The 14,965-nt window shown below is 38.1% G+C and overlaps 1 protein-coding gene across 1 annotated transcript; it reads left to right on the top strand.

Moving 5' to 3' along the window:
• The first annotated feature begins 3,432 nt into the window (after nt 1-3,432).
• LOC136246722 (uncharacterized) lies at nt 3,433-14,465 on the top strand. The gene is made up of 18 exons (XM_066038283.1): nt 3,433-3,603; nt 4,856-5,020; nt 5,499-5,640; nt 7,051-7,218; nt 7,274-7,485; nt 7,547-8,066; nt 12,412-12,468; nt 12,517-12,650; nt 12,786-12,824; nt 12,880-13,068; nt 13,235-13,357; nt 13,409-13,534; nt 13,592-13,660; nt 13,725-13,810; nt 13,858-13,984; nt 14,034-14,142; nt 14,198-14,271; nt 14,328-14,465. Exons 1-18 carry the CDS (start codon nt 3,433-3,435, stop codon nt 14,463-14,465), a joined length of 2,649 nt encoding a protein of 882 aa, XP_065894355.1.
• Nucleotides 14,466-14,965: the final 500 nt, after the last annotated feature.

The raw sequence follows: 14,965 nt of genomic DNA, 5'->3' as shown, positions 1-14,965 counted from the left end.
CTCCAACAGCAAGGATACGAAGCTTATAAACACCTAACAATACGGCTATCTCGCCCAGTAAACACATAGAGCAATCCAATGCATGAAATAGGCACTCACGTGATCGATATTCAAATCTCGGAAAATACAACCATAATCTATTCCAGTAACATTAAAATCACTTGGAATCAAGTGACAATCAGTTTGTGTGCATTAGGTTCAATATCTCGATTAGCCAGCAGTCTGAGACTCTCCCTAGATGCCATCACAACATAAAACACACCCGCACTGGCCCAGACCACGCCTGAGTGAAAAATTAACACAAATATTTACAAAAGGAGCACACTGCATGGTTCCTATTCAGCGATTTCATGGGTACTTCCACGATTTGAATTTCGATCACGTGAGTGCCTATTTCATGCATTGGATTGCTCTATGCGTTTACTGGGCGAGATAGCCGTATTGTTAGGTGTTTATAAGCTTCGTATCCTTGCTGTTGGAGACTGTCTCACTGATGTATCAACCATTCTGGTATTTGTTTGCAAATATCGCGTCATTTTGGCCGAATTTCAGCATATGGATGCTCAGCCAGATGCTAACAAGCTTCAATTATAACCATACTCCGCATGCAGTTACTTTACCTAGTACTGGTCATTGCTGACCGACGGCGCAGTTGCTGCTCCGCTTGTCCTGTGCTCCAGAGCAAGAAACATTTTGTCTGTCGCCAAAAAGCTGCACAGATCGTGCTGCCACTGGAAACTGACCAATAAAATCAAACCACCAATACTTTGAATTGATGATAGACTACTTGAACAATGTTGAGAGTGAATATCGTGGCATACGAAGGACCCTACGAACTGCTGCAACAAAAAATCACATGATTTTAAGACATTTGTATCATTTTCTACCAGAAGAAAGTGACAAACTTGGCTGCCACGCTGGTGTTATTCAAGTTACACTTAGCCTAACACATGACAATAGTTAGGTAGTGAGTTATTGTTATTATTGTTGATTGGAGGATATCGATTTTTCGCGTTGCGGACCCTATCTATATGCCTAATCTATGACAGCTATAGTCCATCAATTCACAGGTCATCAATGTGGGTCCCTAGTAAGGGTGTACCGATACCACATTTTACAGCTGATACCAACATCTGAGATTTATTGTCTATTTCCGATACAGGTTTTCTAATAAACCGATATTAAATATTCAGCCGATACTTAATAATTGTAACTATTGTGAGATTTAGCGTCATAATGGCTGTGTTGAATTTACTAAGATTTATTGTTCACAAGGTGGTTTCATTCAAAATTGTCTGTCTTTGGTCAGTATAATGACAGAGGCTCCAACTCTCAAGCCCTAGGCGTGACTCTCACGATTTGGCCCTCAATCTCACGCGCTCACGCCCAACATTTATATTCTCACGCCTACAAGTAATCCTCATTCCCCTAATTTTCTAATGCTGACTGTTTCACTCAAGGCTTCCTGAGGCTAAGAAGGTTGCGGCGCGCGCCAGGTGATCTATATAATTAATGCTTCAGCATTCACGTGATCTCTCGTTCAAACTTTCGTTTGGCGGTCGGAGTTCTCAATGGCGGTTCGGGTTGACTGATTCCTTTTAGACAATGACTGAGTGTGCAAGCAGTGTACTGGAACTTTGAAAGTTCACTGGGAATCCAGGTGGGATATAAATTGTGAAGTTCGGTGATTCTGTTTATTTTTATTCCCGGGGTTTTGTTGCTGCAAGATAGTTACAACCTGTGTGGACATGATTAGAAGCTAGGTAGCTGTTGAGCTGGTAAGACATTTCGTAGACACAGAAGATTATTGAAGTGTGTGCTCCAGCGGATCACGTGGTTGTCATGGAAATTGTGATGTAATGTACAGTAGCTAGCACACACATCTCGCAGTTATTAATATTTTACACTAGAAGCTAGTAATACACAACTTCTCAATGGTGTAACTGTATGTGCAAACACTTTCAAATATAACTAGCACAAGCAGGCCATGCTATTATAATGTCATGACATCCTGAAGTGCTGGTTATAATATAACTTTGTTGAATTGCATGTGTGTGACTGAAGGACTGCATCTCCATTGTTCACCTTTGTCAAAAGTCTCACTCCCAAGAGAGATCCAAGGTTGGAGCCTCTGTATAATGTCAGAGTAGTAGTATACAACAAAAATGTATTACCAAAAAAGTGGTATAAAAACCCTCAAAAAGAAACAAAAAAAACACATAGCCACTTGGACAATTGAACCCAGGGCAGCTCACAGTACAGTCCAGGATCTTACCACTTGTCCACAAAGTCATTTATGAAGAATATCAAGACACACGTTAGTGTGTCGTGCAGTCCAAGAAGCCGACGAGCAACACCTATGAGTATATTGACAGGAAGAACGAAAACGTAATTTTCGCACCTCCGTAGCTCTGTGCTGCCTTGATGAAACAAGACGATTTTTGCTGTGGACACGCCCTCCAACTTCAGCACTCCACATTCCAAATTTCAGCGAAATCGCTTTAGGCGTTCCCAAGATATGCGACTTGAAAAATTGGCTTAGTTTCTTCGTTTTTTTCTTATTTTTCTTCCTCTTTTTGCACACTTACAAAAAATGCTATAAAACGCGAACGCCATATCCGATTGCCTTGAAATTAACAATAACTTATTACAATTACAAACAACTATTACAACTACATAAACTACAGCTAGCTAAAGGGGGAAAACTATTACTAGGGGAAAAGGGGATTGTCATCATCATCCGAGCCCTGAAGGGCCCAGTACCTCAAGATCATCTTAGCATTGTTGGACCACAGTTGCACAGACAGTTGTTGTAGCAAGTTCTTTCTAACAACTTTCCGAGGGGCACCGCTGCGAGGAGTGGTACGGTCAGCTATATTCTGTAAAGTTTTTAGAGCAAAAGGTGTCTAAACTCCAAATGTTTCCACAACTAATGGAATGAAATCTGACCCCACCTTCTCCACAGCTGCCAAATGCTTCTCATCCTTGGTGTAACGCCAAAATCGGTCCGGGGAAAAAATCGGTCCGGCCCGACCAATTTTGGTTGACGTAATTTGGTCCGGTCGGACCAGTTTTGGCATCCAAATTTGGTCCGCCCTGACCAAAACTGGTCCGGGCTGGGTTAAATGCAAATTCGCTGGCCAAATGTAGCTATAACAGTCGGCACACACTTGACTCGATGTCCATAGCTTTGATGCTCACTTTGATGCCTTTTGAGGAATGATAGTTAGTTATTTCTCGAGATAAAAAAGTGCACTACGGTGCAGTATGTGCGCACGTGTTCAGCGAAATCAGTTCTAGCAAAGTTCAGCGAAATTCTAGCGAAGTGGCCGGCATTTCCTTTTAGCTGCAACGTATACTCAGCGAAGAGAGCGGACTCTATATAGCTAGCTAATATTCTATCTCGCGAGCTGGCTCTAAGGTGATGACATAATGGCGGATACTGGCGAAGAAGAGCTCTTGGATAAAGTCTACCTCTACGTCACAGAGAAATGTTATGAGGACGGAACTTCTGAGAATTGTAAAAGAATCATCAGGAAGAAAGCCTCAAAATTTACTATCATTGATGGAGAGATGTACTTAAATAAGAAAAGGAAAGGAAAGGTTAGTTAATTCAGGGGCGGACCTATAGGATTTATAAAGGAGGGGGGCTTACTTGAAGCAATTGTCTGATGACACTCGCATGCTGGAGCTATAGGGGGGGCTGGGGGCATGCCCCCCCAGGAAAATTTGAGAAATAGATGCTATAATACTGCAATTTGGTAACATTGCATAAAATCCTTTCTGCATGCATGTTTGTAACTATTTCAGTGTCCTTTTAATTATATCATTATCCTATACCTTTTGTTTAAAATTTGGATATTGTAAGAGGGTGCATCATCTGGAGGCATGCCTCCCACAGGAAAAGTTTGAAAAATAGATGCCAAAACACTGCAATTTGGTAACACTGATTTCAGCATATAATGCTTACTTATATATCATAAATTTTAGACAATGTAAGAGGGTGCATAAATCTTCCATCCTATCTATGCAGGGCAATATCTTTTCCCTTTATCTGCCCTATAGCTTTGTAGAACTGAAATAGACTTGTCTGGTACTTCAAAGGTAGGGGTTGTATTATTATAGCCGATTATAGGTATTTGTAATTTAAAAGATTTTATAATCATTAGCTATAGCACAGACTATCAGAAGGGTCTTGTAGCATGCCCAGCCCTACTGGAAAATTTTGAGATTTGAGATATATAGAATCTGAGAGCATTTTCCGTGGTACATGTGTCCACTTAAGGTATATTTCTATTTATACGGCAATTATACTATACTAGTTATTGAAGGCTTTTGAAATAGACCAATGCACTTCATTATGTGTAGGTACATCTTATAGATTTGGATAAATTCCATAACAGAACCAACTTTTATGTTTCTGCTGAATGCATGTTCTATTAGAGTAGTTATGTGACTGCTCTATTAGAGTATCTCGATCTCGTGCACTGCCAATGGCTGATTCAGGCCCTTGTTACATAATATTTAACACAAATCCGATGATAATGCCTTGGAAAGATAGTTCTAAGGTGTATTTTTATTATTAGTGACACTATTATGCTAAGACAAAAAAATTCATTGTGGTCCTGATCAAGTACAATTTAAAAGTGAAGGAGGGCTTCGGCCCCCATAGCCCCCCCCCCCCCCCCCCCCCCCTCTGGATCCGCTCCTGTAATTAAACAGTTAGCTCACAGTGTAGCGAGATATTATAGATCATAATAGCTATTGTGCATGCATGTGCAGTATATAGCTATACAGTGAATTTATTAATGAAACAGCTATACTATTTTTTCACATGTTTATGTATACTATATAGAGTGATGTTCAAGTGAGGTACATTAGAAATACAGAAGAGCAGCAAAGAATCATCGAAGCTTGTCACAGTGATGTCACATCTGGCCATTTGGGCTATAAGAAAACTATGTCAAGGGTAACAGAAAGGTTCACGTGGTATGGCATAACAAAAGATATAGAAGAGATGGTGAGTATATACCCATTTAGCTACTTCTAATACTATAGGGTACAATATTTTGATCGCTGAAACAAGAGTCTAACAAATTAGCATGTTAAACCGCTTCACAATAACTATAATTATCCATTCAAAGCCTATAGTACCTACTTGAAATATCTCACACATAGCATTTGTGCCATATGGTGTGCTTAATGATGATAATATACAACAACTCATTCCAAATTTACTTATAAAGCTTCTTTAGTGGTTGCATTATAGTTGATTATTATAAGGTTGTAGCTGTTAAGCTGTGTATTCTATCAGGATTTTAAACATATATAGGCAATCTCTATTATGCACATGATACAGTAAAAGTGTATGTATAGTGGACTACATGCAGTGTATATGTATGCAGATAGCTAGCTAGCTATATCTTGAACTTGTATATCTAGAAATCATGGAATCAGTCTTCAGTATCTTGCAAAGCCAATCAAACTTGTATTTATAGGTGAAACGATGTGATGTTTGCCAAAGAATGAACAGGAAGCTAGATATTGTAACTCCAGAGATGTATCCAGTACCAGTGAAGTCACCTTGGCACCATATAGGAATTGACTTTATAGGACCTATTGCTTATAAACCCCCTGCAGGTACAGCCGGCTGCTTATTTATAATAGCTAGGCCTGAGCCTATTATGCTCAAAATTTTACCTATTATTCTTTCCAGAATTTCCCAAAAAATTCTCCAATTATTCTTTTTGTTATTCTTGTATCCAGCCTATTATTCCATAATTATTCTCATTCAGTATCTGTGGCTAGTCGCTTAGTTTTCAAGATGCTGTTATAAGTAGGTTTGTCTGAATTATTAATAGCCATATTTGAAGCATTCCACCTTACACATCATTTTTCTATCCATAATAGTTACAGCAGACTTAGAATAGCTATCTACAGTAATAATTCAAGTGTATTTAATTATTAGTGTATTATAGTAATATGCTGTAACTACTGTATAGCTACTAAGTTAGGTTAATAATAATGCTCAAAGACTTGAAGAAGATACACTGGTATAAGATGTACAAGTTTCAGAAGTGCAGATAATCATGCAGTTAAATCCCTGATTCTGGCTGCAGATTGTTAACATGAAACAATCTGACTGCTTTATTAGAGTATTTGAGCGTTTTATTAGAGTATATCGATCTTTAGAGACTTTCAGCCAGCACTCCTGTCAGTTTTAAATCATTTGTAGTGGCTTAAACTCTTTCTTCTAGGTAATCAAGAAGAGACATGCCCCTTAATTCACCGATTATTTCCGTGGTCGTCCGATTATTCTAAAATTATGCTTGTAACCATCCTATATTTCCCGAATTATTCTCACGAAATTGGTGACCTATTATTCTCAAGATTATGCCGGCATAATAGGCGCAGGCCTAATAATAGCTGTGTAGTTACATGGCACATTATTTTATAGGAAATAGATATATCTTGACTACCAGTGACTATTGTACAAAGTGGGTTGAAGCATTTGCAACACCTAATAAAAGTGCTGTTGAAGTTTGCAGCTGCTTGTACGTGCAATATAATAGGTAATATGCTCAATACGTATTTGTTTTATGTACAGTTTGCATGTATTATTTTGTCTGGTTTTATACATGTAGCTGTTTATGAGAATGGGTATTCCCAGGCTTGTAACAAGTGATCAAGGGTCAGAATTTAATAACAAATTAAATTCTGAATTTAATAACAAATTAAATTCTGAGCTGATGAGGAAATTGAACATTAAACACCTTTTAATGACAGCTTATCATCCACAGGTAACTCCATTCATGTAGTTAGCTATGTTTATTTGTCTATATAATAATAGGCGAATGGTCTGGATGAAAGATTTAATCAAACTCTGCAAAGCATGCTTGTAAAGTTTGTAGAGGAAAAAAAATTCCTGGGAAGCGTACCTTGACACATGCGTTTTCGCATACAATACTGCACGGCATAACTCAACTAATTATACACCATTCGAGTTGATGTTTGGAAGGAAGCCATTGCTTCCAATTGATATTGATGTAGAAAAGAAGGATACAGAAGTACTTTTAGATGACTACAATAAAGCTGGAGATTACCCTTTCAATGAAGCAAGAGAAGTGCATGAAATGGTGCTTGAAGCAGTTAAGAATAACATAGCAAAAGCACAGCTGAAGCAGAAATTGCAATATGATATAAGACATTTTAAACCAGGTGGGCTACAATTGTTGCATTCTAGATGATCATTTTGCTTCACTTGCTTGCATAGGTTGTTACTCAGTTGGAGCTAACATGTTGGTAAAAGATTTTAATCGAAAGAAAAGGAAGGGAGGAAAGTTAGATTACAAGTGGAGAGGTCCCTACACCATTACCAAATGCTTGGGTCGAGGACTGTACTCTTTGAAGGCAGCAGATAGTTCACATGAGATCACTAGGATAAACGGTGCCCACCTTAAGCAGTACTTATCTCCTATACACTATGTAAGTTGCTATAATATAGGGTTGTGCGTACTTTTTGTTTAATGTGCATGTATGTATATAGGGACCGGATTCCAAACAAGACAGTGACAGCTCTTTAAAGAATCGTGACAGTAACCAATCTCAATCAGACAATCAATCTGTAAACAGTAATTCTGTCTGCTCTGGAAAGTCAGTGCAAGGAGCTCGAGGAAACCGTGATGGCTCGTATTCTATCATTCACAATACAATATCTCAAGGAAATATTGGATTTATTGACCAACACAGCCTCTCCCTAGATCGCTCTTTCTATGAAGTGGGGAGAAAGGACAATTCTGTCTGCTCTAGAAGTTCAATGCAAGGAGTTCGAGGAAATCAAGATGGCTCGTATTCTATCATTCACAATACTATATCTCAAGGAGATATTGGTTTTATTGACCAACATGGGCTCTCACTGGATCACTCTTTGTATGAAGTGGGCAGAAATGACAATGAACCAGCAGATGCTAGCTCACCTATTAAACCAGGTGGATTTCTCCCAATGTTCTTTAAAGATAGAAAGCTCCTATCACCTATTGTACAATTGCCAGCGGTGTGTTCTAAAGGTACAAGATTTTGCAGTGTGCATATATATAATCTAATCAAAAACAGCCAAGCTGTAAAAAAAGATGCGGCCCCTATAAAGGCCATGGTGAAAAAAGATGTGAAATCCAAGGTGGCGGCCAAGAAATGGCTGTGATGGTAGGTTAATGGTTACATTTTAATAACAACAATTCAGGTAAATTTGGTGCCAAGACCAAGCGGCACAAAATTCACCTGAATTGTCGTTATTAAAATGTAACCATTAACCTACCATCACAGCCATTTCTTAGCTGCCACCTTGGATTTCACATCTTTTTTCACCATGGCCTTTATGGGGGCCGCACCTTTTTTTACAGCTTGGCTGTTTTTGATTAGATATCACTTCTTTTTGTATTTGTATACTGCAAAGCCGGCCTATGGCTGGCTTTGGGGCTTTTTTAACCCATGTGTTTTTTTCTTTACCACAGGAAGAAGAAAAGAACTTAAAGAAGAATTTTAGTACTTCAATTATTTTTGATTTTATTAGTAATTATACAAATTATATACATATATTTATTACATGCTTATTATTCCCCACAGGATTTTTTTGCAGCTGATCTCTCTACTGGGTGACTTGAAATGTAGCTGAACTATATACAGGATGGTTTCTTTGTAGCTGAACTCTCTGTAACAGGTGATTTGTTTGCAGCTAAACTCTCTACATGGTGGTGTCTTTATAGCCGAACTCTCTACATGATGATTTCTTTGTAGCTGAACTCTCTATAAGGTGACTTCGTCTAGCTGAACTCTCTACAGGGTGATTTTTTTGTAGCTGAACTCTCTGCAGGGTGATTTGTTTGCAGCTGAACTCTCTACATGATGGTTTCTTTGTAGCTGAACTCTCTACAAGGTGACTTCATCTAGTTGATCTCTCTACGGGGTGATTTGTTTCTAGCTGAACTCTCTACAGGTGAATTGTTTGCAGCTAAACTCTCTACATGGTGGTTTCTTTGTAGCTGAACTCTCTACAAGGTAACTTCTTCTCTACAGGGTGATTTGTTGTAGTTGAATTCTCTACAAGGTGGTTTGTATGAGGCTGAACTCTCTACATGGCGGTTTCTTTGTAGCTGAACTCTCTACAGAGTGATTTGTTTGCAGCTGAACTCTCTACATGATGGTTTCTTTGTAACTGAACACTCTACAAGGTGACTTCTTCTAGCTGATCTTTCTACAGGGTGAATTGTTGTAGCTGAACTATCTACAAGGTAACTTCTTCTAGCTGATCTCTATACAGGGTTATTTGTTTGTAGTTGAATTCTGTACAGGTGGTTTCTTTGTAGCTGAACTCTGTACATGATGGTTTCTTTGTAGCTAAACTCTTTACAAGGTGACTTCTTCTAGCTGAACTCTCTACGGGGTAATTTCTTTGTAGCTGAACTCTCTATATGATGGTTTCTTTGTAAATGAACTCTCTACAAGGTGAATTCTTCTACCTGATCTCTCTACAGGGTGATTTGTTTGTAACTGAACTCTGTACAAGTGCGTTTTTGTGGGTGATCTCACTGCAGGTTGATTTGTTTGTAGCTGAACTCACTAAAGGGTGATTTTGCTTGTAGCTGAACTCCTTGCATTGTATCTAGTTTCTAGCTGATCTCTCTACAGGGTGATTTGTTTGTAGCTGATCTCTCTACAAGTTGATTTGTGTGTAGCTGATCTCTCTGCAGGTTGATTAATTTACAGCCGATCTCTCTACAAGGTAATTTGTTTCTAGCTGAACTGTCTATAAAGTGATTTATTTGTAGCTGATCTCTCTGCAGGTTGATTTGTTTTAGCTGAACTCTCTACAGGGTGATTTGCTTGTAGCTGAACTCCTTACATTGTGACTAGTTTCTAGTTGATCTCTCTACAGGGTGATTTGTTTGTAGCTGATCTCTCTACAAGTTGATTTGTGTGTAGCTGATCTTTCTACTGGTTGATTTGTTTGTAGCCGATCTCTCTACAAGGTAATTTGTTTGTAGCTGAACTCTGTACAAGGTGCTTTTTTGTAGGTGATCTCACTGCAGGTTGATTTGTTTGTAGCTGAACTCACTAAAGGGTGATTTGTTTGTAGCTAATCTCTCTACAAGTTGATTTGTGTGTAGCTGATCTCTCTGCAGGTTGATTTGTTTGTAGCCGATCTCTCTACAGGGCAATTTGTTTGTAGCTGATCTCTCTACAGGGTGATTTTTTTTTTTGTAGCTGACCTCTCTTCAGGGTGATTTATTTCTAGCTGATCTCTCTACAGGGTGATTTTTTGTAGCTGACCTCTCTTCAGGGTGATTTGTTTCTAGCTGATTGCTCTACAGGTTGATTTGTTTGTAGATGAACTCTCTACAGGGTGATTTGTTTGTAGCTGAACTCCTTACATTGTGTGTAGTTTCTAGCTGATCTCTCTACAGGGTGATTTGTTTGTAGCTGATCTCTCTACAAGTTGATTTGTGTGTATATAGCTGATCTCTCTGCAGGTTGATTTGTTTGTAGCCGATCTCTCTACAGGTAATCTGTTTGTAGCTGAACTCTCTATAAGGTGATTTGTTTGTAGTTGATCTCTCTGCAGGTTGATTTGTTTTAGCTGAACTCTCTACAGGGTGATTGCTTGTAGCTGAACTCCTTACATTGTGTCTAGTTTCTAGCTGATGTCTCTACAGGGTTATTTTTTGTAGCTGAACTCTCTTCAGGGTGATTTGTTTCTAGCTGATCTCTCTACAGGTAGATTTGTGTTGATTTGTTCATTGCTGATCGCTCTAAAGGTAATTGATTTGTTGCAGTTGAACACCCTGCAAAGTGTTTTGTTTGTAGCTGATCACTCTAAAGGGTAATTTGTTTGTAGCTGAACTCTCTCCACAGTGACTTGTGTGTAGCTGAATTCTGTGTAACTGAATTCTCTAGAGAGTGACTTAACTGTAGCTGAATTCTCTACACAGTGCATGACTTGTTTATAGCTGAACTTTCTTCAGTGTGACTTGTAATGTTCTGAATCTCTATAGTGGTATATTTGCTTAACTCTCCACATGGTGACTGTCTTCTTGCTGAACTGTCTATAAGATTAACTGTTTGCAGCTGAACTCCCTACAGAATAACTTGTGATGTAATAAAATTCTATAATGGAGTAAATAAATTAGCCGAATGCTCTATTAGGGTGACTGTTCTATTAGAGTATCTCGATCTCGCATTTGCCACACGGAGTTGGCTTTCGAATCATAACTCAGTGGTTTGTAATCCGATTCTTCTGTACTACTGCAAGGACTTTCTATGAAGATTATTCCAGCTATACACCGATTTTCAGCTCATTGCTCTAAGCGGTTTGCCTAGTAGGCGTGAAAACTAATACTTTTTTATTCATAAAAATCGATCGCGTAATTGTGACACAGGTTGGGTTTTGTGTCATATCTCCGTGGTCTTTATCTCGGTTCCTTTCAAACCACTCCTACGATGGTTACTCCATCTACACAGCAATTTTCAACTCATTCCATGAAGCGGTTTGCCCTGTAGGCGTGACAATAAATCGATCTTGTTTTACGCGGATAATCGGTCATAACTCCTGAACCATTCATCGGATTTGTACCAAATTTGATGCTAGGATTCGCCTTTGGACTCCCTTTCTGTGTGCCAAATTTCAAGGCGATCGGAGTACGCGTTTGCTTGTTATAGCAATTTTTGCAAGTGTGCGAAAAGACGAAGAAGAAGAAAAAGAACGAAGAAAAAAAAAACGAAACTTTGGCAGCTCGTATCTCGGAAATGGCTGGAGCGATTTCCTTCAAATTTGGAATGTAGACTCCCTTGGCTGGCGGGCAAGTGTGTAGCAAATTTGGTTCCAATGAGGTAAGTGATCACCGAGATACAAAGGTGTGAAAATGACGTTTTCGTTCTTCCTGTCAATATACTCAAGGTGTGGCGCGCCGGCTTCTTGGGCCGCACGACACACTACCGTGTGTCTTGATTATGTAGTGATAACTTAATCTGGGGGTATACATAGTAGGACTTCAATTATTCAAGCCCTTAAATATTGGAGCATGTACAACTAACTGCTCTATTTTGATGCCAGCTGTACTTTTTAGTATAATATGATTAGAGTACTTGACTGAAGTTCTATATAATTTTGTGAATATAACACTCGAAGAATTTTAAAATTTCCTGAACAAGAAAGTTTCAGTACAGCGCAGAATTTCCTATAGACTTTCCTGAACAGCTCCTGAAAATTTCCTGTAAATTTTAATATTCTTCAAGTGTAAGCTTCAATTTATCTTGTCTGAATACTTTTGTGATTGAACTGGCATATGTATGTATGTATGCTGAGATAATGGAATATTGAGAATATGTTTATACCCCCATTGTTTGTACATCATGTAGTAAGCCCATCCAAAATTCCTGCTTTCAACAAAAGTGTTAGCTGTGAAGCATCGCAAGGTAAATGTGTGGTATTATGATGCATGCATTAAGTATCACCTTACCTAGGAAAGGACCATGTTGCATTAATATTGGATTTACCAACAGGCATTAGTAAATGTAAAAGAAAACTTCAATTTTCAGATGATGACAATGTGGCAAGGCAACAAAATCCTAGGAAAAGAAAACGTAAACTTCTCAAGGTATGCGTAATTGTTATACAAGCCAGTCTACCCCTTCATAACCATTGCCAACTTTATGTATAGTAGCTAATATGCACACAGTATACATGCTCTAGAATTCAACTTCACTCAACCAATTTTATTTTGGTTATTTAGACAGATAATGTTGAAACGGATGTGCAAGAGAAATCAAAGGTATTCATAATTATGATCACTCACATTATTGCTATTGCAACCATAAAAATTACAGTGTGATGCTTATGGCCATGTCACTACTGGTATCCTGATCAATTCTACCACTACTGCCGTCCCAGTAAATTCTACCACCAGTACAGCTAAAACTACGACCATCCCAGTGAACTCTACCTCTACAGCTATGCCTACAACTACAGCAGTCCCAGACAAGTCTACCACTACAGCTATCTCAACTAGTTCTAAGGTATCTATTGGTGTTACATCTTCAACAACAACTAAAAAGTTGTGTATACTTTAACATTAAATTTCATGTCTAATACGTAGTTTCTAGTTTATGTATATGCATACAAGTTTATTATAATACTCTTGTATATATTGCATATTGTTGTATGTGCTTGCTTTAATAACAGAAACAATTGGAAAGCATTTTAAAAGGGCAGCCATGTCATGTAGTGAAGGCAATAATTGGTAGGTTTACCATACACCATGGAAGTTTCCATACATTGAAGCCTGGAACTTATATCAATGATGAGGTTAGGTATAATATAGAGTCATGTTGATTATTTGACATGTCCAACTAAAAGATTGTCAATGGATACCTTCGACTGATAGCAAACATACACGGGAATTGTTATATCATTGGAACATTTTCATTGACAGCTATAATTAACCGTGCTGCTGTCAACATTTCTTCACATTTATTGTCAAAGGTATATTGTAACTCATGCAAAAGTCCACTACAACTATATACTTTATGTCACATGTAGGAGGTATTAACTACAAAGAAGATGCTTACAGGTTTGTACAACCAAGGCACCAATCATTGGATATTCATTGTAAGTTCATAATTTGTAGTGCATGCAGCTATATACATATGTGCATTTGTCATAAATCATGTAGGCAATAGATCTGGAAGCAAAAATCTTTTACCATCTGAACCCATCTGGATCAAGCCATTCTGCTCGTGGGACTTTTGGTGCACTGAAGTTAGTTTTCCATTATAATGAACGTCAGTTTTTTATATTATACATAGGAAATATTTCAAGACAAGAAACAACTTCTTGGGGACAGATAAGATCAACATAGAGAAATTTAGATTAGTACAATTGGAAAAACGTGTTCAATATGATGGTTGTAGCTGCGGAGTTTACTGCTTAAAGGTATACATTAAAGCTAGTGTCATTTCCGCCTTGTACTGTACATGTTTAGATGGCTGAACAGCTAATGCTATCAGGGAAAATCAATGAAACGCAGTTAAGATGTGTAAATGTTGACAAAGCCCATGAGAACATTGGAATCACTTTGCTGTCATATTCAAGTATATACAACTACATGCATCTATATAGTTTGTATACTATAATTCCATTCTGTAGCAGATATGCGTGAAAGATGTATGATGTGTGGAGCAGGTGATACCAGTGTAAGCCATCCAGATTATAATGATTGGGTGAGTGAGTTCTTTGGCCATGCACACTCTATGTTATATATAGCTGTCCACCACAGGTAAAATGTGATAAATACAAATCCTGGAGCCACACAAAGTGTGCTGGTGTTAAACTAGATGATATTAAGAGCAAAGCATTCCATTGCTTAGAATGCTTCTCTAGCATAAATAAAACTAGTCATTTTATAGATGTGTAAGACGTGGTTTGTTTTGTGTACCTGAGGGTTACAGCTGTACTATTATTATTGTCTGCTGCATATGATCTTAAAACTTTATCACAGTCAAACTGTTCATTGATTTTACACATGCTATTAATGGTATAAAAGTAATCCATGCATGCATGCACCCCTCCCCCAAAAAACACCGCTGAAGTGATAGCTCAAGTCACAATTATGCAAGAACATGCATACAGAACTATATAGTTTGTAATAGTAAAACATCTAAACAGTAGCAACATAGCTATGCATGTGGCACAACTTTAAAAAATTGTAATGCATATAGCTATATAACTACAATGGTGAGTGAAAAACTAGTGTGCGATGTAACTATAATCCATGGCTGAATATGTAGCTAGCTAGCAGGCTCCATAAACAGTTTAATGATCATGGATCTGAAGCTTAATAATCATGTGATCTGAAACATTAACATCATCAAGTAAAGAGCGTAGCCAGAAATTTCAAATAGGTGAGGCAGACTT

The sequence above is a fragment of the Dysidea avara genome, chromosome 1 (genome assembly GCF_963678975.1).
Source record: "Dysidea avara chromosome 1, odDysAvar1.4, whole genome shotgun sequence".
In the NCBI taxonomy this organism is placed as follows: Eukaryota; Metazoa; Porifera; class Demospongiae; order Dictyoceratida; family Dysideidae; genus Dysidea; species Dysidea avara.
Note: the sequence above shows the minus strand (reverse complement) of the source record. Positions and strands in the feature narration are given on the sequence as shown.

Coding starts and splice junctions, on each gene's coding strand:
- LOC136246722 (XM_066038283.1), top strand. CDS start 3,433: ATGGCGGATACTGGCGAAGAAGAGCTCTTGGATAAAGTCTACCTCTAC. Junction 5,021..5,498: donor CAAAAGATATAGAAGAGATG/GTGAGTATATAC, acceptor TTGTATTTATAG/GTGAAACGATGTGATGTTTG. Junction 13,661..13,724: donor CCAATCATTGGATATTCATT/GTAAGTTCATAA, acceptor TAAATCATGTAG/GCAATAGATCTGGAAGCAAA.